General features: G+C 39.5%; 1 protein-coding gene across 7 annotated transcripts in view; it reads right to left on the reverse strand.

Moving 5' to 3' along the window:
* Window positions 1–24,352, reverse strand: part of ENOX1 (ecto-NOX disulfide-thiol exchanger 1) — a 383,297-nt gene that overhangs the window by 59,281 nt on the left and 299,664 nt on the right. For all 7 annotated transcript variants that reach the window (XM_074859609.1, XM_074859613.1, XM_074859612.1 and 4 more), the window contains 2 exons: window positions 9,459–9,565; window positions 6,057–6,174 (listed from right to left, as the gene is read on the reverse strand). In XM_074859609.1, the coding sequence (XP_074715710.1) occupies window positions 6,057–6,174; window positions 9,459–9,565 (225 nt within the window). The remainder of the gene's footprint in view (window positions 1–6,056; window positions 6,175–9,458; window positions 9,566–24,352) is intronic.

The raw sequence follows: 24,352 nt of genomic DNA on the forward strand, positions 1-24,352 counted from the left end.
CCCAAGAAGCATTATTAGAGCCAAATGGACTTAAAACCAGGGGCATAAAATTAGGCCCTTGCCTACATGCTTCCTGAATTTCAGCCTATTTTTGTAAAAGCTGTAGAAAAAATGGAATGCATTTTAAGGCACAAAATTGGAGTCTGCCTGATGATAACAGCTCTGAACTGGCATACTGTGAAAGACACTAGAGCAGACTTTTCCCAGCGTAGAGGGAGTAATCATCTTGTGCTGCTTTCTAGTGATCATCCCTGATGGTCCCAGGGAGCAAAGCTGATTGTCTGCTGTGTCCAGAGCATTTCCATTCAAAGGGAAGTTACTCCACTTGCAGAGCTCCAAAGGGTTGTTTGGCTGTATTCTCTGGCCAGAGAGGGACTGTGTTAGTACAGTGACAATTCTGAGCTTCAGATTTTAAATATATTCCTTTATTTGAGATTGCTTATAAAACCTGGTTAGTAGCGTCTGTTAACAAGGTTTTTTTTTCCTCTTCATATGCCTTTATATGTTTATCACCACAGGGCTGATTATGACACCAGCTGCTGATGACTTTGAAATGGTATTGATTTATTTGAGGAAAAAAAACAATGCAAGCCCATTAATTTCTAAAGTAAATACATTTTGTTATCTTACATTATCTTTATCAACAAGTGTTTAAAAGGAAAATGGGCAAATTATGGCCTTGTTAAATACCCGTATCGCTTTCAAAAAATCTGATGCTGAAAAGCTATCAGATGGAGAGGTAATGACAGAAAAAGAAACCAGACTTTTGTTTAAAACAAAATCTCACATAAACCCTAAAAGATTAGACTTTCAAGAAAGGAAGGGAGAAATATCTGATCCCTGGGATCAGGAGGAAGCAGAAGATCTGACATGAGATCTGCTGTGACACCGGACCAGTTAGAAGAAAAGGAAGAGCAAAGCTCAGCTCCACACAGTGAGGGCTCAGCAATTTCTATTCAAAGTTGTAACAAGCTATATAAAGCTTTCCTACCAGTTTAATCCATCTATAAAACAGTTTCCATTCCATGAGTGCATCTCTGCATTCACACAAGCCTTAGAGAAAGCAAAAAGAAGATTGAATTGCAGAGGAAAGATGAATAAGCATCACATAGATCACTTTGGTGTTGTTTCAGGCTTTTCTTGAAGACTTGCCAGGATTGCAACTTTCAAGACAGACTTACAAACAACATCACAAAGCGTGTTTAATGCTGTGTGCACCAGGGTGCACTTTTCAAATACTGACTTTCACAAGGACTTACACTCTTCCATGAGATGGACTGTCTCCTATTGCAAGTGCTTTAGCTGATGCAAACGGGACAGATCAGTTCAGGAGAGCATTAAAGATCCAGGCTACTGTTCAAGACAGAAAGAGCTTCAATGTTTAAGTCTGGCACCTACTTTAGGTATGTTTGAAAATCCTGCCATAGAGGATGTCTTTCCTGACTTGGAAAACAGTGCCAATCTCATGTGTTCAAACTGGGCTTGCACTACAGAACTTGCAATTTATTATTTGCATGCAGTCCCTAAGATGTTAGTAAGTTACTTCATCACTGGTAATGGTGGTGAAATGCTCCAGGTGACCCCATGAGTGGGCTATTGTAAGTCTGTTGATCTGGAGAAAGCCCTATACCAAGGTGCTTATCATCCACGTGGACAGAACAGGCAGTGGCTGAATGAAAGAAGGCATCGTTGCTTCCATTTGATAGTAGGGAACAGAGGTAACACAAATTCATTGATTAGTCCAGGGAGAGGGTATGTAGCAGAGCGGGGATTTGGCCCAGAGCTCAGGCATCCCTATCAAAAGCCATAATCATGAGACCATCCTTTCTGCATCCCTCTGCAAGCACTGTGCATTTCTTTCTTTTCTGTGATGCCAGCTGCAATGTTTCACTGAAGTTGGAGTTGCTAGAATTAATGGCACATCACCAAGAACTGCAAAAAAAAGAGATTAACCCACCTCCCCTTAAAGTAAATCCACAGGTGCCTTCTAGACATAAACCAAACTTCAGCTCTTTTCTACAACACGCAGTTTCACTTCACTAATTCTTAAAATTACTTTGGAGGCTTTTACATGTGGATCCTTACTCCCAGTGCCAGCAGGTGGGAGACGAAGCATCCATAAATCCTGATCGTTCTTAAGATTTTCGTCTATTCTCTAGACTCCAGCGCTGAATCTCTTTTTTTTCCCCTTGAGCTAATGCTTCAGTAGCTGCACCTTGACTTTCAAATGTATTAACTAAGTTGCCAATCATCATTATTTTTTTCTTAGCAATCTTCCAGCTTTACTTCAGCAATCCTCTTCTTCCAAACTCCAAAATCCACATTGCAGAAAAATCACTGTTTAAAGGCTGAATTTTGGAAAAAAAAAATTAACTCTACAAGAACAACTGATCCCACAGCTGAGATTCACTCTGTCTCAGGTCAGCCTTTTGCCAGCTTTCCTCGAAATGCAAATGACCTTTATTCTGTGAAACCAGGAGGATTTCCTATAAACTAGGCATGTATGATAGTTCAGCCAACTCACTGGATTCCCTGGGGTCTCTTCAGGGGGTCCTTGCAGCAGTTTGAGATGGTCTCCAACAAAACAAGCAGGTAACGATGCCTTCCTTTTCCTCAGAGATTCATCTTGCACACAATAGAGTATGGTACTAACTGAGCCTGGGGAGAACAACTTCTAGAACACCTGGAGGACCAGAAGGTCTTCGTGCAGGAGGCAGTGCCCCAGCCCTGCAACATGGACCTGAGGGTAGAAGGCAGGTTCAGGAGACTGGAGGTCCCAATTCTCATTCCAGCTCTGCCTGAGTCACTGGTATCAGTAAATCAAGATCATAAACAACTAGGAGAAGAGCAACTGGCAGAAGAAAAAAGAGGATTGGAGTCTAGAATGGAGTGCTGTGCTTTGCAACAAGTCTCTCTGGAGCTGTTCTGAATTGTCACAAGTAGCTAGCCCAAATCTTCCCAAACTAACGGCTATTAGTAGATTTCTAATATGCACCACAACTTGATCTCTTCCATGACTTAATTAATATCTTGCACTACTTGAAGAAAAAATGCAAACCATTCTTAGTAACAGCTTTTTCATTATCTACCCCAAATCCCCAGAATTTATTGTGTACGAGGGCCTCAGCTCACTGTAACATTCCTCTGAAACCTAAAGCCCAGCGGTTCAGGATAAGCATTCAGGCACTGAAGTCCTTTTGCACAGCCTCAGGTGTGTTGCACTGTTTTCAAATGTTGGGGATGGAATCCACCCTCTTTTGTCGAGGGTGATTAATAGGTTTCTCTTCAGATATCCCAGAGGTGAGTTTTCATTCTAACCAGTCTAGCTGTGAGGAAATGTGACACACTCAACACCACACTATCCAGATGCCCACAGAAGTGGAGTTATTTCTGAATGAAAAAGGCTTGACTAACAGAAAGAATTGCACTGGGAGACTCCTGAAACTACAATTTACCAAGACAGAATGAGGTCTTAGGACCCATTCTAAACTGTTGAATTAATTAAGCCTTCTTATACTAGGGGTGATTTAACTAGGTGAACTAGTGAAAAAAAGTCCTGACACAGGTGTTGGAGCCTGGGGGAATCTTTGTAACCTGTTGTAGCTTTGGGGATGGTAACTTCCCAGGAGCCCTGTTTCCACTGTTGTGTAGGGCAGGCTGGAAAGTAATGTCCTCAAGAAAATCGTTGGGATGGTGGAACAAGCAGTCCAGAACTCTGGAACTATCCAAATCAATTCATCATGTCTCATTGCTTCAGTCACTTTCGGATTTAGACTTTTAAGCCTTTATGTGTGCACAGTGTCCTTGAATTGAAGAGGCACAACATGTTCTCTGTGTTATTCAAATCTTACCCTTCCCATAGTTAAGCATTTAGACAAACATTTTAAGAAAAGGGGTTAAAAATAAAGAAAGTGCCAATGTTTCTTTACAGTGCAGAATTGTTTCTTTGTGATAAAAGATTCTTTAAAAGACATTCTTTGTAGAACAGAGGTTACTGTAAATACAGATAGCCACTCCAGTGAGATAAAGAGGTGGTTCTGGAATAACATACTCAAAAAGAAAGAAAAACAGAAAAAGAGAAGGTGGCTATCAAAAATAGTAATTTTAAAAAATGCTAAAGAAGGAAGGAAGAATCACTATCTGTACATAAAAATGAAAAAATAAATGTCTTTCGCTTTCATTTCATTTACCAGTGTTTTATACCAAATAACTTTTTTGGTTTATCTCCAAGTTCCTTCTATTGTCAATGTCAGAAGAATCAAATGCACTTGCTTTAGTTGAGAGTGTAATGTTGGAAGAAGAAAGCTATATACTTAATTTTAGAACTGGATGACTCTACGTATGCAGCAGGCTGCATCACTCCAGTAAGATCAAGAGTATGATGAATGGTACAATGGAAAATGATGGACAAGTACTCAAGTGGATTCATATTGCTAAATTTTGATTTAGTATGCAACACAGTACTGGTTTGCTACTGTTATCACTGAGGGCACTCAGTGCCCACATTATAACAATACAAATAAACTGAAGTTGTTCAGCATGGAACTCTGTAGAAATCTCAGATATCAAAACTTTTGATAGAAATGTCCCTTTTCATGGAAGAAAACCAAACATGCTTTCCTAAAAAGAATGATGGGCATAGCTCTGCCCTAAGCATGCATATGCTAAACCTAGCTGAACTGATTACTGTGACAGTTCAAAACATCATTACTTTTCTGGTGTGCAGGCTGTGTGTATTTCTGGCTCTACCTTCCTGTTGTAAATTCTAATGACTTCCCTCCATAAGAGTGGACACAGTCAAGGTAAAATGATTAGGTATTCATAAAAATCTCTGATTGGTAGCAGTTCTTTGTCTGCAGCGACCCACTGTCTCAGCGCCAAACATTCTGCAAATAGTGTCTAGAAAATTCAAATCCACACAATTAGCCAAGCAAAAAGTAAGGCTGCCCTTTGCAGGTTTTATTGTTGTATTTTTCTTCCAGGAAAAATATTAAATATCCCCTCAAGAAAGATGATGTAGTAAAAATTTCTTTGCTAGAATGACAATCCTTCATTTGGTCTTTACTTCTGGAGTCACAGGAGATGCCAAAGAGCTCTTCTCTGTGTAAGCTTGAATCGACACTTTTGTGCTGGCATACAAGGACTTGAAACCATTGAATGGATGAAATCCTTTCCTTTGTTAATATAGTGCCTGTATGCAAAGGACTAGATCAAAATTATCCTCATCATCAGACTCTCAGTTTCCTTCTGTATTACTCCCTCATTCTTTACCTTTCTTAAAGCTCACTGCTGACTGGCAGCTCCCAGTCATGCTTTGGCTTCAGCTTCTATAAATTTGCTTTTTGAAGATGAGTGTCTAAACAATCAAACCCTTGTTAGCTACTCACAACTTTATTAGCCAATGTCAAGAAATCACGCAAAGCATCCATCCAAATCATGTTACCAGTCAGTAATTCAGGCAGCTTCTGAGCCACCTCATGGTGTCCACCCTGGATAGCAGAGTATTTGCAGAAGGCTGGAAAAGTTGCTTTTCTTTGCTGATATTACATGTGCTTTCTCTCACAATAACCATCTAACGAGTGTCAAATTAATGCAGTATGTACTAACATATTGTGAAATACTTATGCTTAAAAGTTAACTCCACAAAACTCACAGTTAAAATGGTATGGTGTATTTGTTTGAGAGTTTATACATTATTATGTATTTGTTGAAAAGAAAGGTAAGGCTTAGCAAATATTGACCAAGACATAACTGTAACTGGTCTCGCAATAAGACAGTTGCAACCATGGAATGAAATTCTGTCATGCAGGACTGCAGAGAGCGCACTAAAGAAACATAATGCTTCCAGCCAAGCGCAGAACTGGAGAATTTTCATCGTTATAGATCTTAGCAGGTGACAGACACCTCCTAGAGATAGCTTGCATCATTCAAATAACTAATTTATGAAGGTTTAAAATAAGGTACTGTCTTATGTAATCAGCTATTAATATGTCACTTCTCCTATGTAGGTTTTGTTTGCTTTTAAAAAACAACAGTTAGTATATATTTGGCTTTACCTGAATCATCTACTCTCAGCTTTTTGCTGGGATTGTCACCACTGTCATCATCGGACATTTCCATCTCCTCTTCCCGGCGGATTCCCATGAGCTGTTCACTGTGAGCATTTCGGAGCTCCTAAAACCCAAAATGACCTTTTGTCAGTATTAACTTCCATGAAGTCATTATGTATTATTTAATATCTTTTTTTAATACTGCTCTGATTTTAATTATACATCATTTATCATTGTAATCATATTTATTTGTATATGAATATTTATAACAACAGTAGCACAGGGAATTCTTCCTGGGAAAGAACAGAGTTTATCAAAGGTAACACTCAGGGAAAACAAAAGAGAAAGTGAATCTGCATGTCAAGTGATCTTTAGTTCTGCTAAACATAGGAGAATACTTTAACAGCAGGGCTAATGCTTAAAATTGTGTATAAAGCAGACTGATAAAGAGTTTGTCAGCCTGCTTAAGGTATAGATAATTCTTGCTTCTCTCTGCCACTTGGGGTAGGATTCCTCTGGCCACGTGTAGGTGTTTCCATTAAACAAAGTCATATTAACTACACCCTAAAAGTGCCTTGTTCTCTCTGCTGATGGTAAAGGGAGACGAGAGCAGCCAGTGCAGATGTAACACTGTGTTGTAGGTGTCTAATTCTGGCCAAAGAATTCTCACCCTCTGTCCCTAAACCCTGATTGCCTTGGATTTAAAAGGCCCAGCCCCATAGCGCTGCCCTGAAAATCTCTGCATCTTGATCCAAAATGGGTGCCAGCGCAGAGAGCCCGGTCTCCGGGTGACCACCACAAGGGCAAGCAGGCAGGGACCCCCTGCACATGTCGCTAGGTAGATGATCAGCAGGCATGCGTTTTTTGTGTGAGTCTAGACAGTCTTTGTTCTGGGTAGAAAAGCCGGTGCGGGTGGAGCGGCTGGCTTTTTAATGGCAATGCTGAGAAGATTGAGAGAACTCTATTTTGTCCTAATAATCCTGTCAGGTGTAACACGAGGATGCTGCACCGTGATTAGTGTAGGCCTTTTCAGTCCGCAGACAGCTAATTTTTCTGCCAACAAAGAGCTTAATTCCCAAAGAGGTGGTTTGAAATCTTTGAAACAAGGACGAGTTGCGTGGAAGGAGGAGACAGCATTGAGGAGTCTGACCACTGCTCCGTGCAATTAACAACAAGCTGTCAGAGAGGGACTGTGTGAAAAAAGGGAAGGCATGTCCCTTGAGCTGCACCCTTGGTTCATTGGCAGATCTCAAATATTCTGATAAATCTATGTGTCCATTAATCCTAGCAAAGTCAAGTAGGCTAATTAGTGGGTGTTTTACATGACAATAATTTCAAATTAAAAGAAAGTGATTAAAAAGGTAAATTGTCAACCAGCGTTTTATGCAATCAGAAGCACCTCTGGAAGAAATTAGCAAGCCATTTCTTAATTCCTTGTTGGAAAAGGCCACCTACACCTTCTCCTGGGGAAGTATACTGCACACATGAGCAGACATCTGCTTACATTTACTCCCTCTTTAGGGGATAAATGTCCTTGATGCATCAATGTCTACATTATCAGCAAAGCCAATAATGTTCCACAGAGAAAGTCTATGTGTATGAGTGTTTGCTTTGGGTTCGTGTTTCTAGCAAAGCCTTCCTAAATTCAGAAAAAAATGGAAGGTGATCAGGTAATTAAACAAATCAGCAGATAATGTCATAGTTAGAAAACATAATGGTACATTTCCATGATATTTGAGATCTGAAAAACAGGTATTTCTAAAATATATTAGTTTAGCAAGATCCTTCACATGTTTTTGAATTTTGTTGTCCTCTTCTTAGAAAAACCAAAGTCAATAATATTTGAAAAAATGAGTAGTGAATTAACATTTATGGAAAGTCCAACTCTTACACATTTCAGTTTATTAAAGATTTAGAAGCCAGCAAATGAATGACACACCACATCCCTTTACAGAGAGTTAGTTTAAGAAGGGATGGTCTTAATATAATTGAAATAATCTACTAGCAAATCATATTTTCATACTTCTCTAAAAGATAAGGCAAACATCAATCCCCAACTTCCCAACTTTCAATTGAACAAGGCTTTATCCACTACTTATATGAAGTATTTGTGAACAAAATGCAAAATACGGTTTGCACCAATAAATTATGCTAACATTTTATTTTAAGTGTCCCATTATTGTGAAGGCATTTGGTATTCACCGTAATAGCACTGATAATAAAGAATTCATTTGGTATTCATGTGGATGTTACATTTAGTGCCATTGGTATTCAACTGTAATTTAGCATTAGTTAATGGGCACTTAAAATGTTATCCAAATGATTTATATCACAGCACTTTTGTGTTTCTCAAACTAAGTGTACAACACTTATTTTACAAGTGTACTACAAAATAATTAAATAAGTGCACCTTACCTTCTAAAGTTTTTATTCTGAGACAGAGAAAAATCATTTAGAGGACTGTGACAGTAACAATCAACATACTGTACTACATGAAGGTAAACCAAGTGTATGCAAGTTGCTCATATTCAAAAATAAAAAAAAAAAAAAAGGAAGAAGAAAGAAAGAAAACAAAGACAGTGGTACTTACTTTTTAAAATACAGGCTCATAGCGTATATACTGAATTAAAAACGAAAGCTGGATGACCAAAACACAGGATGAGGTCTAGCGCTTCCTTTGCTGCCACTCACAGCAAAGGGGAGTTAGAATCCCATTTCCTCTGCTCATGCTTATGACAGTCACACATGCATGGTTCCACATTCCTAACTCTATGTGGTAGTATGATTACATTTATACTGGTTTCTTTGCAAGCATAATACTTAGAATCAGTACAAGTGATGTATCTACTTTTTAAAGATAAAACATCAAACAAATGGGAAGGAGTATGTCATAATTCTGGACTTAATATGCTTAAGTCATTACTTAGGAAACAAATTCTCTATTTTATTTTCAGGCAAAGTCATCTTACAATGACCATATGATGGCACAACAAGAAAAAAAGTCTGTGCTACAGCATACTTCTTTTAGAAACAGATCATGGTGACTCTTAAAAAGATATTTTTGAGAAATAATTTTTAATTCTGCCCTTAGTTGAAAATATTGTTCCTAATTTCACTACTTCAGTTCATTATTTCAGATAGTAAACATAATCCTCCAATGATTTCCCAAATTTTGCATGAAAAATAAAAACACATTGCTCTCTTAGTGTTATTTAATGACTATTATCATAATGAGAGCAATGGGAGCAATTCATACTTTAGATGAGACTGTATAACGGCCAGTTCATTAACAGCTAAAATGGTAGCCGTAAATATTGCCAAGTGCACTATGTCCAGCTACAATCACACTCGTTCTGTGTCAATCCAGCTGTGAGATGATGGATAGAAAGTAATAATAAAATCACCAACCTCAGAATGCTTTCGCCAAATGTCTATGTTCTTTCGCTGGGCTTTCGAGAAATGGTCCCAAGCTTTTTGTCTGGTAGAAGCGTTGAAAACGGCGACAATCTGCTCAACTTTGGTGAACAAGGAAGTCAAACAAGACAAGCAATTTATGTTGTGATCACTATAGAGAAGCAAAGCAAAGACACTAGGAGTCTATGGATGATGTCATTACTGAAACAACATCATCAATATCCATCCAATGATGTGTCTTTTGTACTTACATTTTATCAATGTTGGAGATGTCTCCTTTCAAGTCTGTCTCCATAACTTTAGTCTACACAACTTACAACTTCGTACCAAAAAGCATGCATGCAGCTGCTTCCCCGTGACGTCTGCAACAATTTTCTGCAAGCCACGTGCCTTTGCATGTGTGGCTATAGGTGTGTGACTACAGAAATGACACTTGAGGCATAAACCCGACCCATGTTCCCCTGTGGCAGCTGCATACAGATGAGTAGGCTGTGCAAATGAGAGCATGAAAGACAAGCAGGCTCTGCTTTGAAGGTTGTCACTATCCGATAGTGGGAATTTGTCAGCAGATGGGAAGGGCTAAACCATACATTAATGCTGCATTCTGTGGCTGTAGCTTCTGCTTCTCTTATTTAATATAAACGGGCTCACCTGTGGTAGATCATTCTGTCCTGTGTCCATGGTCTATGTATATTTATGTACATGAAGACTCGTATTTTTGTAGAGGCGTGAAATGGGCTTCCCTCAGTCAACCCTAATGAATTTGTTCTGAAGCCAGACATCAATATTTAGTTCAATTATCTAGGACAATTAAGATCCTTAAGTTTTTAGCTACTTGTTCATCCTAATTCAGAATCTTTTCTCCCAACACTCTTTTCTTTTGCTTCGCATCAGTTACAAGCAATGCTGTTCTTCCGCAACGGTGACCTGCCTAAAAATGATTTCACCAAGATGTAAGTTGCCTTGATCCCAGCACAGTTAACTGAAGGACCACCAAGAAAACCAGATTTTCTACAAATGACCTGGGCTGTGCTCCTGAGTAAGCAGCTGTATTGACCTATGAAATCAAACTGAAAAATGCTTCAACTCTTTGACAAGGTTCTTGGCTATTTCCCTCTTTTGATTCCTGGGCTGAAACAATGTCCACTGTTTTGTAAAGCTACAGCTTGCAGCACCTCCATCTCCTCTCTTCCACTGAGAAATGGTTGCATGAGACCTTGTAATGCCCTCTGGTCTGGTCTCTCATTGAGTTGATCAATGGCTGCTCTCCTTCTCCCCTCAAATCACAGATGTAGAGGATCTTACTATACATAACAACCTATATTTCCTAAAACAGTGAGCTCACCTAGTAAGTCAGTTATGTACCTTTCACCTCTAGATCAGAAAGTTAACCTCACGCACTTGAATAGGAGCACATTTCTTCTATTTTTTTTCTACCACTTTTGCAGGTTGCTGTCAGATTCAGGAAGATTACAACATTTTGAATCACATATGGAAGTTTTTCTTTGCAGTCATCGGGGCTGGTTAATTAACTTCTAAATCCATAGAAAATAAATGTAGTCTTATAAAATTAAAATACTCATATGTAGTTTATACTAAAGAAGGTGCCTCAAAACTACTGGGATGATCCAATTCACTTGAGAGCCATTCAAGTTTTAATAACAGATTTGATAATTTCAGACTATTAGAACTTGCTTGGAGTGAAGGGTGGATGTATCAAGGAAGTTATGTTGTGTATATTTATTCAATTAATTTGAAAAGAATGAAAATGCTAAAACACTCTATTATTATGTGTATAGAAACTGAGGCTAGAATTTAATTACTATCGTTGTGTTGATGACCCAGGTGCTCAGAAAATCTTGCTTAATTAACAATCTGTTTTTAGTTTGCAAGTGGAAATTCAAGTAGAAAAGATTCACAAAGATATGAGGAAGAGCTGGTTTGCCATTTTCCACTAATAGGTATTAATAAGATCATCTGAATTTTGAAAAACATTTGAACTTTAAAGTGTTTAATTTCCATTCTGTGAACAGGTGCTAAGATTTATCAAAAGTCATTATCTGATCATTTCAGAAACCCTCCTCAATGGAAACACAAGCTAGAAAGATGTCAAAGAGTTTTTCTTATATAACTGTGGTAGACAAAGTGAGCAAAAAAAGGATCTCCTTTACTTACCTAACTTTTAGGAATTAAAAAACCTAAAGGAAGTAGGATACTATGAGTACTAGAGGCTAAAAATCAAGGCATTTAAAGAAACTTTATGCATGAGGCAGCTACCGATATTAAAAAAAGGGACATGTAGAGGAGAATATTAAACTAGTACATATCAAAGACCAGCATTCCACTATTCAAAGAAAGTGTCAATGTATGTACATCAATTTCAACATACACAGCAATCTAGGCTACAAAGTGTTACAAACACCCACAGGTAACACCCAACCTAAAAGGTCTCCAAGCTTTACATTAGAGCTAAAGAGCAGCCAAGGCCATGGTTTGACAATACAGGAAAGTGGCTTCACATCTTTTTGTACTACATCAAAATCCTGCATTCATGTGTTATGAGATGGCAATCCAATATAAACTCATTCTGCCAGTTCACATTTGTTCGTAGGTTAATTCATGTTGTATCAAGATTCATTTGTTCTCCCACAGACACCCCAGAAGCCTAAAGCTGATATAACTCCTGTGCTCTGGTTAACTGGAAGACAAGACATAATGTACCCACCCCTGATCAGGATCAAATTTGTATTGATAAGTGATCCAGCAGCACACAGCCTGTAAGGATGGAAAATTCATCCCTAAGGGGAAGCCAGGAGAGTTTATATTAGCTGAGAAACTCTCCAGTTAACTTGTTTTTCTTCCATGTCTGGCTAAAATTTGGCCAAAGAGAGGCCCCAGATTTTGGGCTGACATCTGCAGAATTTGAGTGAAACAGTTGTTCCCAGTCTCACTGCTGGCCATGGTTTTCAGACCATTTCCTGACCTCCAGAAAGAAATTTCCAAAATGAAATAACAGATTGTATCTAGTTCTCTAAGGCACCTTGAACTCTAGGATGTACTGTGCTGTCAACTGTGACTGGTAAGTAGAATTATTAAGTAATACGAAATGTTCATTGTCAAACATCTGTTGGTAAGTTCTATGCTATATCAGATTTTCATTGACCATATGCAAAGCTGTTTCCTTACTAAATTAGGGTTTAAAAAACTGCATTGTTTTGGAAGGGTCCATACCACATCATTGTTTTTCCTATCAATATAACTTACAGGATGCAAATAATTGCATCTTTCCTACCAACTTGAGATGTTGGGGGATATGGTGTAGGGGAGAACTTTGTAGAGTAGGGCTGATGGTTGGACTCGATGATCCCAAGGGCCTTTTCCCAACCTGAATGATTCTGTGATTGACTTATTCTGTGGCTGGTAATTTACATGGAGTGTTTCAGACAAAGGATTGTTATCTAATTGTTTTTCTGCTGAGTTATAAATAACTAAAAAGACCCAAACAACTAAGCCTAGAGTGATATCCCAGTGTCAGTGTTTAACAAATGCAGTGTAACTACAATATGCTTTATTAGAGGTACCAGCTCATAGTAAGTGTATTAAAAGAAAGTTTAAATCTCAGTTTCTGTTGCCATAAAACATGGTATCAGAATAGGGTATTGTTATCAAGTATAAATGTAAAAACAACCAGAAAAAATAGGAACAACGACAAAAATCCCTTAAACAATGCCTGCAGATGTTGCATACAAGATTGGATTAGAGGGAAAACTAGAATATCTCCAGGGCAAGAGAGTATTTGATACAGGACATTTGAAAATGATACTACCAGAGAAGAACAAAAATAAATGAGAACCAAAGTATAGCCTCATCTGTAGATTAAGAGGTAGAGAGAACACTTTTACTCTCCATTACATTTATCAAGCAGGCTATTTTAAACACATGATTGAGTGAAGACTGAAATTTCTCCTTGGGTTTAGGAGACAAGTACTCAATTTTTCCTTTGCTTATTATCAGCTGCCATGCATACGTGATTATTTTTAATTTCTCATATGTAATATACGGAACACCAGCAACCAAATGTTTCGTAATGCCTTACAATAAAAAAGAAACAAAATAGAAACTGAAACACAATGTGTAATAAAAACAGAAGTCTTCACTGGCAGATGAAATACTCAGATTTCATGTAGAATTTCACTTCAAATTCCACCAATTAGGTATACAGGATGAAAAGGGCTTTGCACTAAATTACTGTAAGTGCAAGAGTAGACTATATGGTGATTTTGCTCAAAAAAATTCTGTAAGAATGCGACAGTTGACATGCAGGGTAAAAGAAAAATTCCACCCATAAAATTACAGTGTAAAGGAAACTGTTACAGTAAATGTATAACACGCTTTTCAAATATAGATTCGCAGCACAGGGAGGATATAGAGTTGGCGTGGTTTGGGTCAGAAACCTTGTTGCTGAATTCTGACTAAGCTGAAGTCTGCCAAGCAATTTGGCTCCAAGCCCAGCAAACCAAGGAATTACAGTAGTCAAGGCTAGATGCTGTAAGTGAATGAATTAGAGTCTCCAGGTCATTTTTGTATAGGAAAAAGAATATTTTTGGCAACAGTCCTGAAAGGCATTTGGTGACGTATTGAACAGAACTTAGCATTAAGTCCAAGGCTAAAATTGCATGTAGGCAAATGACATGTGACATCAATAAGAGAAATGGTAGACAGATTACAGAGTAATGAAAGAAACATATATTTTTTTAATTAATCTGGGCCAAACCTTCAGTCTTTTGATTATGATACTATTTACTTTCAGAAAAGAATTTGCCTTTCACACATTTACAGCTGAAACCTGCAGCCCTTCCCTGTTACCCAATTCACATGCCACAGAGGGAGAAACAGATGCAATTGTCATTGACTGGTGGAGGAGGAAAACATTAAAAGTTGGAAATATCACCATGGAGAAGACTGCAGATAATGCATGGGATGGGTCCTAAAGTGAAGCATACCACTGGTCATCAGCTGGATATGTAAGAAAATGTCATTATAGATTTCCATAACGAAGACACAGATTTTGACAGCTATGCAAAATGACTCATCTGTCACAAATAAATGGCATTCTTGGGATTTTGGTTTTTGGTTTTTTTGGGGTTTTGGGTTTTTTTAAATCAAAGCAAACAAACAAACAAAAAAATCCAGGGGTATCAAAAAGAAGGTGAATCGTGGCTGCAACTCCATCAGAGAAGAGGAAGCTACTGTTTGGTCTGCTTGCTGTCTGGGTGGCTGCAGGTTCCTTAAGACAGAGTCTTAAGACATAGCATGATAAAGGAGAAAACCACAGGGCTTCTCTATTATATGCCCAAATTCCACCTTTTTGGACAGACCAAGAGAATCATGCCTCCAATGATTTATCTTCCAGATCATTTTGCTGTGTGGGAAGTCTGCTTGCAAGGCTGCCATTCCTCAACTTGCCCTACTGCCAACAGCTACTGTACTAGCGATCAAAACCAGCCAGGGACCATTCCCATTCTCTGATTCCAACTGGCACAATATGCTGAGTGTCCCTGCAGCAGCAACCTTTTTCTCACTCCCCAGAAAGATGTTTTTCAGGGAAACTACTTGGCCTGCACCAAACTCTAAAGTGAATCCACATTGTGTGGGAAAATCCTAGCTGGCCTAGAGCAACAACTTACATTTGAACAGTATGGATAAGCCTGCTCTAGCTCTGCTTAATTTAATCCTATAGAAGGAGTCAGTGGGGTCATATTTTCTAGCAGCCTCACCTTTTCTGCTCTCATCCTGATGCAGAGGTCTCAGTGTTGCAGAGAGCCATTACAAGGCTTACTAGAGGAACAAGGATGTTCTCCTCTTCTATCTACCCTGTTTCACCTACCTGAATACTAGACAGAATGAGAAACAAGTCTAAGTGTCCTCTCCCTAAATTACACTGTATTATTTCTGCATATCCCTTTGACTAGGCCTACAGTGTTTGAGACCAGCAGGAGGTGTGCCTGGGCTGATGGCTGATCCCCCTTCCTCCTCTGTTTGACTCAAACTGGTCCCGGTCAATGTGCTTGTGTGTGTTATTAAGAGGCTGAGTGAATCTCAGTGGTCTACATCTGAGTGGTGCAGGAAAAAAATATTTTTTCATAATACAATAAGCAGATTCTTCCTCACAGATGAAGGACAAAATAAAAAATACTTATACCACAGCACAAATTATAATCCCTGGTCTTGTAAAAACATTGAACCTCGGTGCCAGCAGCTGTGTTTGCCTTTCTTCTTCTTTCAGCTAAGACACTCAGTGAGGAAGAGTGAAAGGAGTATTGTGGGGATACTGAAAACACCTCATTTTCAGGATTTATACTAAAACCTGCACATTAACTTCTCTGAGGTATGTATGTCAACAATTAATAGTTCTAGAAATGGAAAACACTCCTTGTAAACTTTGAAATAAAAGAATTACACTCTGATTAGAGAACTCAGTTTGCCCTGCAAGGTATTGCTAGAAAATCTGTCTACAAAATAAGCTTTGAAAATCTTTTAGGTCATGAAACGTGGTTTAATTTACAACAAAGAAACTGACAGCTTGATGTAACAGCAAGTGCTGGCACTGTGCCATGTGATAAATCATTTGGACTCAACAAGACCACTTCACCTTCATGTCATTTCTCAGCAAACAGGAACCTGACATCAGGCCAGCACAACACAGTAGGGCAGGTACAAATGTACAGTACCTGCTCTTTTAATGCCATCATCTTATATTACAGAACTGACTTTATGGACCTTGTGTTGACATCCAGAAAAAACAAACAAAAAACCCCACACACAGCCCCCACCCCACTCACACAAAGGAAGATTAAGTGAATGCTACTTTCTTCATCAGCTTGACAAGATTATAAGCCATGCCCAGTGCACTGCATTTAATTAGCTGTTCTCATTGTTATTTATGGTTAGTCAGACCTTCTTTCAATGCTCAGATTTAAAAATAGCAAAAGTAGTAACAACTACTTTTGGTAAGCCTGTCCATAAAAAGAACTCAAAGGGAACTCTGAGATGAAGGAACATCATAAATGTGACTGAACTCTGGCAGCTCCCATTAAGTGAAGGGACTCTCTCTAAGTAATAATTGTCAGAGACCTTGCAGATTAAATGTTCCTAGGAGATCAGGAGGGCTATGTATGTTTTGGGCATAATATGTTTTCTTTTGCTGAAGAAAAAGAATAGAGAGGTGGATGATGAGGCTTCAACAGCCATAGCCTCTTCTGGCAATCAAAACAAAAAATCATCTCAGATATATTATGTAGTAACATTTACTTCTCCATTGCCATACTGTATGTTCCCTTGACTGCCATGACGTTTCCTACTCTCTTTGTTTACTGCTTCCAGTCTTATCTTCCTTCTATATTTTTGTTTCCTCATTCTGTGTGTGTCCATCTTTACCTCCCACACAGTTTATCCCTTTCCAAAACTCTTTTCTGACCCCATAATATCTCTGTCATTATCATGAACTACACTATCTGGGACAAGTCCAATGACTTGACATGAAGCAAGACTAGTGCCTATTGAAGGGATTTGAAATGCCTATTGAAGGCATTTCCAACAGTCACAGTTGCATAGGGTTATTCATATTCATATTCACATTTATATGGTTTATTCATCACTTATAAGCAGACTGAACAGTTTTAGATGTGCAGGCCACATGATATGCACAGACAAATCAGAAAACCTTTTGGGTGAAACCTCTATCTTTCCTTCTTTGCCCCAATGTCTTACTCTCACCCCTTATTGTTCATTTCCATACAACATTTATAGTTCTGTTCTGTGAACCATCAGGCCCTTACCTCCATCTCTGCTTAGCAAGGCAGCTCAAAACCAAGCACAGATTTCCATGTGATTCAAACACATGCTTCTTTGCTTTGAACCTTGCTTCATCATTTAGGGCATCCTGCAGGATCCAGGCAAGTGGCATGAGTTATCACAGAATCACAGGATCACAGAATCATCTAGGTTGGAAAAGACCTTGAAGATCATCTAGTCCAACCGTTAACCTAGCACTGACAGATCCCAACTACACCATGTCCCTCAGCGCTATGTCAACTCGCCTCTTGAACACCACCAGGGATGGGGACACCACCACCTCCCTGGGCAGCCCATTCCAACGCCTAATAACCCGTTCTGTAAAGAAATACTTCCTAATATCTAGTCTAAACCTTTCCTGGCGCAACTTGAGGCCATTCCCTCTTGTCCTATCGCTTGTTACTTGGTTAAAGAGACTCATCCCCAGCTCTCTGCAACCTCCTTTCAGGTAGCTGTAGAGGGCGATGAGGTCTCCCCTCAGCCTCCTCTTCTCCAGACTAAACAACCCCAGTTCCCTCAGCCGCTCCTCGTACGACATGTGCTCCAGACTCTGCACCAGCTTCGTTGCCCTTCTCAGGACATGCTTGAGTAATTCAATGTCCTTTTTGTAGTGAGGGGCCCAAAACTGAACACAGTAATTGAGGTGCGGCCTCACCAGTGCCAAGTACAAGGGCAAGATCACTTCCCTGTCCCTGCTGGCCATGTTATTTTGATACAAGCCAGGATGCCATTGGCCTTCTTGTCCACCTGGGCACACTGCTGGCTCATGTTCAGCCAGCTGTCAATCAACACCCCCAGGTCCCTCTCTGACTGGCAGCTCTCCAGCCACTCCTCCCCAAGCCTGTAGTGCTGCTGGGGGTTGTTGTGGCCCAAGTGCAGCACCTGGCATTTGGCCTTATTGAAACTCATACAGTCGGCCTTAGCTCATCGCTCCAGCCTGTCCAGATCTCTCTGCAGAGCCTCCCTACCCTCGAGCAGATCAACACTCCCACCCAACTTGGTGTCGTCTGCAAATTTACTGAGGGTGCACTCGATCCCCTCGTCTAGATCATCAATAAAGATGTTAAACAGGAGTGGCCCCAAAACCGAGCCCTGGCGGACACCACTCGTGACCGGCCGCCAACCGGATTTAACTCTGTTCACCACAACTCTTTGGGCCCGGCCATCCAGCCAGTTTTTTACCCAGCAAAGCGTGTGCCCATCCAAGCCACGAGCAGCCAGTTTTTCCAGGAGAATGCTGTGGGAAATGGTGTCAAAGCCCTTACTGAAGTCAAGGTAAACTACATCCACAGCCTTTCCCTCATCCAATAAGCATGTTGCCCTGTTGTAGAAGGAGATCAGGTTTGTCAAGCAGGACCTGCCTTTCATAAACCCATGCTGACTGGGCCTGATCATCTGGTTGTCCCACATGTGTTGTTTGATGGTACTTTGGATGAGCTCCTCCATCAGCTTCCCGGGCACCGACGTCAAGCTGACAGGCCTGTAATTTCCTGGATCATCCTTCCGACCCTTCTTATAGATGGGCATCACATTGGCCAATTTCCAATCTGTCGGGACCTCCCCGGTCAGCCAGGACTGCTGGTAAATGATGGAAAGCGGCTTGGTGATCACCCCAGCCAGCTCCTTCAGCACCCTTGGGTGTATCCCGTCTGGTCCCATAGACTTGTGTGTGTCTATGTGATGCAGTAGGTCACTGACTGTCTCCTGGATTGCAGGGGGGGCTCATTCTCCCAGTCAAAATGGGGCGTTAGACTGAAATCTCTTGGGAGGCAGTGCTTTTATTTTGCTATAAAAGACCATGCATATTTAATGGCCTACATTAAAAAAATAAATAAAGAAAGTCTTAAAAATAACAGGAGAAGAGCTTCTGTTGAAATTCTGGCCACACTTAAATCATTACCAAAATTCCTATTGACTTTAGGTGGAGTGAAGACTAAAGACAATGGAAGGAATGATGAAATTCAAAGAAAATGAAACACAAAGGAATAAGCTATCTGAAAAACTACAGGTTGCAGCCACAAAGGGTTCTACTGCCAGAAAGTGGGGAGGAATTATAAGATTGCAAGGTAAAATAGAAATGGAATCTTTCATCTCTATTCTCTGCCACTGCTGCAGCATCCTGGACAGAAATGCTTTTGAGAACGTGTGTACATGAGATGGAAAATGGGAGGACAAGTAAAAAAGAATAGAGATACCCAGCTGAGCTTTACCGGAAAAATTATCAGTACAGAAGCAAGCAAAGAGCACGCTGACTAAATGAGTTAATCCAATGGGACTGGATGGATTATGGAGGTTATTTTGTTGTGGTTTTTTTTTTTTTTTAGAAATACATCAAGGTAGAAAGTAATAGTGGCAACTAATGACATGAATGATTAATGTTTTTATTTGTATTATAGTGGCATTCTATGACACCAACTGAGATCTGGGCTGCACTGTAAAAACACATTATATGACTCAAACTCTTTCATGAAGAGCTTAATTATGACCTAAAAATTGCACATAAAGTAAGCTCATATTTTTGAATTAGTCACTGACAAATGAAAGAAAGACTGCAAGACCAGACAATTAAAGAGCAGGAAAATCCTTTTAAAAGTTGCTATTAATGCAAAGCAATTGAAAGAATACTCAGAAAGCATGAATGTATATAAAAAGTCTGACTTCTAAGAGAATTTTAACCAGCATGTTTTCAATATCTGTAATGAAACTGTCTTCATTCTTAGTACTAAGAGAATATACTAAAAAGTGGTAGGATTATTAGGAAAAAGGACTGCAGTATGGAATTTAAAGCAAATCAGATGAGATGGTAATTTTAGTAATCACCATCATATCAACGTAATTTCTACCTTTTCTAAAGTAAGAGAGCAACTTTTGAAGTAAACCTGTATTGAAAAAAACCAAAACTGATCTCAATCCTTTTTTGAAGAAAGCTCAAAAAGGATTTTTAACATTTTTCTTTTTTTATATATTAAAATTTCAGATTCTATTTGTGAAGGCACTGATAATGTTAAAACAGATTAAATCATATCCATAGAGATCAGAGAATGAAAATGAATAAACCTGAAGAGAGGAGATTTTATTCAGTCTTTTGAGAATGCATTTTCCTTCAGAATTATTTAACTTTAAATTATTTTTGGGGGTTGGGGGTGGGGGGAAATTTATATCAGATACCTACCAGCTATTTAAAAAAAGGCAGAGTACTCTAATACACCACTAAAGTCCTTCAGTAGGGAGGGACAGAAAACTCAAGGTGGCAATTCTGACCTTCACAAGAAGGGGGACATGGCACACAGTCTTCTCCCAAACTTTTGATTCTTCTTACTGAACAGCCCTACTGAATCAACTCAAAGTTGTAGCCTCATGTCCTGTGTCACAAATAAAAGGGCTAAGGATGCTTAACAACAAGCTAAGAAGGTAAATTGCATAATCTCATAATTCCAGGTTTCTTTTGTTTCAGGACTTCCTGAAAGATTAGTATCTCTTTGTTTTTACTTTCATGTACACCTTTACATGCAATACAAGAGCATAAAGAAGCAAACAAGCTTACTGGCAACAGAAAGAAGCGGCAGGTACCCTGCATATTGAGCTGTGGAGTGAAAACTAGTTTCTCTCAATAGCAAGGTAGGAAGAATATCTACATGATGACTGGAACTGGACTATGCAGACTTGAGATCATTTTCAAAAAATCAAAGGATGCAATGCAGGTAGAGTTGTCATAAAAATCCGGCTGGTGATGCTCGGTACTTGCTTTAGATGGTGCCTAATACTCCAGTTGCTCTGTATGCCTCCCCACTTCCCTGCTCACTCATATCAGCATAGTGCCATAGTGCTCCTATATGGGAGCTGTTAGATTCAGAGCACCACAGCATATCATGCTGATCACAGATCCTTGCAAAGCTGGTATACCACTCACATACAGATGGCTTTTCCTCTGCCATCACCATGGCTTTTGTGGCAAAGGCACACCAGTGACATAATGAAAATAGCAGTGTTTTTCCTGACCCTCTCAGAAGTCAATTTATTGTCCAGGCAAAGTTGGGACTCACTCTCTCTTTCCTTATTTGAAAGAATTAATAATGCCACTTTGTTCTACAGATAGGAATCTTTGTATTTTAAAACTTCATAAGTGGCCAAAACCTACAATGTTTTGGCCCCTGACCACAATTAGAACTGTACCAAGAAAAAGATCCCAACATTTTCTTTCTAGTTAATGGAAAATCTATTTTACAATTTACAAATACTCCAGAAGTACTACTGAAGATTGCATCCTGTCACTTATAAATAGTATTAAACTTTGTAACAGTTTTGCTTTTACTACTTTTTATGATGGCATAATATTTAGTAGCTGAAATGGAAAAAAAAAAAAAAAAAAAGGTGTCAGTATGTAGCTCATCCACAAGGTCCCCTGGAAATATCAGGATGGTCTAATGGTGTATATGGGCCTGGAATACTGAGTGCTGGGGATTATTGCTACACTGGATTGTCACTGGGTTGCCTAATGCCAACAGTAGCACTGTCAGTCACTGTGAATGAAATTCTGGATGCAACCTTTAAACATGTCGAAGCGATTTAGGGGGTCTCTGTTCTATTTTTAAAAATTGCTTACTGAGAGTCAGTGAGGTAATTACTGCTTGCCAAGGTGGGGTGAGAACCTGCAGCACATCTCTTCTCCCTGCTAATGCCAGCTAATGAACAAAGGGATCCCAGGGTCACTGGAAACTGACTTTCCCTTCCAGCAACCTCACATCCATGAGGATGTAAGGACACATCTGTGATTAGCTACATTGGAATAAATGACTCTGTAGGTTTATACTTCCTTTTGCCCTGTAGGATGAACCTGTGTCTATCCACACCTTCAGACCTGCATTTTGACACTCAGGCCTTTTATGTAAGTTCTAACACCCTGGTGATTATCTGTAATCAACTGTGGTGGGTTAAAGCTCAGGTGTCCTACAAAGTACAGGGGAAGGGCTTCACACTTGGGAATACATATAAGGCCACTGTCTTAACTAGCTGCTAGACTATGCAAACGCATCCCTTGGATGGGGATGTGCCATAGATGCAGCTGTTCTCTCTGTTCAGTGTGGTGTTACAGAAGGCAGGGAGACATCTCCCTCCAGCTGGCATTGTTACAGATTAGATGCCTAATAGACAGCTGTCAAACACCCTAAGGAAAGTCAATACCACCTGTCAGAGCACCACACCTCACCATTTAGAGCACTATTGGAAGGAAGGATGTTTCAGTTCAGTTCCTTCACTGGCATTCAGGGTATTTAAATATATCTTTCCAAAAGATCATCCTGATCACTAGGTGCTGAAATTCCCTGAAGGTCAAGGAGAGAATGAAAGTGAAAGGCACCAAGTCACAAGGAAGTAATCTGGCCAGGGGGCTCCATGATAAAAACCACCCTCCCACTGTTTCCCCCACAGGCACATGAGAGACTGATTCATAGACCTTGACAGGGACCTGGTGCTAAAGTCCCATGAAAAGTCATCCATTAATAAAATTGACAAAGAGATCAAAGAAGTGAGTGTCATAAGAAGCTCAGTACCCAGCTGTGGGGCACTTCTGTTCATTGCATACTGGAACACTTTCACCCCCTTGTGTGTCTGACTCCTCCAATATCAATTTAATTTTTGAATATGGGATTTTGGATCTTCGCTTATGTATAGATACTTTTGAAAATGTTGTCAAGGGACACTGCACTAAATAGTCTGATAATAGTCTCAATAAGAGGTAGACAAAGTTTACAGCGCATGGAGGAGAAAGCCAGAGGAGAGAATTGCAGCTTTGGTGTCGTCTAAAAAACAGTCCAATATGGATGTCTCTAGGGCTTCCATTTTTCTGAAACATGAAGATCAACATCTATAAGCCTTAGGCTGAAAAGGTGGTTTGGGAGGAAAAGAAACAGAGATGCATGGAGAGTCAGGGAGCAGTGTCACATGTAACTGTGCTGTAGAAGCAAAGTGGAAGAATTCAGAAATCAAACAACAAAGACAGAACTATCCAAAATCCTGGAAAAAAATTCATATTTGAGGCACGGATTCAAATCTAGAAAAAACAATGCAATTCAATAAAAAAGAAGGAAGTGGACATTTTTCTCTCTTTATACCTTAAATAACTGAAGAAGCACCATAACAAGGCTAAGACTCCCTGTAGAACTTAAATCAGGGGCTGTAAATTGGTGGTGTGACAGCAGTAATACACTTTATTTCACAGATTATCCTGGCACAAGTATCTTGGTCAGGTAATTAATTAATGTGCTGAACACTTGACCCAAATTTTTAGGGGTAATCCACTTGGTAATCTTCAAAATACCTCCAGGCAGAAATTTGTAGCAGGGATTTCAATACCTGTACTTCTTTAGTAGTTGGGGTATAAGCTGAAATGTTCTGGCCACACTAATCCTCATTAGTAAGAAAGGATTTTATACTGAGACCACGTAGACAGTGTGTGTGTGTTCCAGGTGAGTGCACTTGAAGCCCATTTTCTTAACGTATTTCTTCTTCACTCCCCATAACATTCACTGCTACAGTGCTTGCATTTTTATCTAACTTCAAGTTCTTTGCTTACGCTACGTCCTTCTGTATCAAGACTACACACAGTAAGTGGGATTAAAGTGCTCTGAACAAGGCATGAAAAATCTTGGACATCTGGTTCTGAGCTAGGTCACCTACAAATCTGCTATGGGTAGCAGAGAAAAAATGGCATCTCCAAGGGATGATACAACTCACTGGAAGAGCACCATGAAGTCAGTCTGATGACTCATTCCCTGGAGATGCTTGTTTTTCTCTGCTGACTGCAAAGAAAGTCCAGAATGGTCAGCTCGGAGTTGGACTTCTGATCTAGTTCATGACAGAGGAATGCCACATGCTATTTTAAAAATATTGTAATATTTATGTCAAATGGCCACACAGCTGCAGCATTACACTAGACTTATGGATCCTTACTCCAGAACAGCAGAAGTGTTTTTTTGCCATTCTGCAGAATTTAATACACTACACATACCTATTTGGGACATCTAGTATTTTCAAAT

Source organism: Strix uralensis, chromosome 2 (genome assembly GCF_047716275.1).
Source record: "Strix uralensis isolate ZFMK-TIS-50842 chromosome 2, bStrUra1, whole genome shotgun sequence".
Taxonomy (NCBI): Eukaryota; Metazoa; Chordata; class Aves; order Strigiformes; family Strigidae; genus Strix; species Strix uralensis.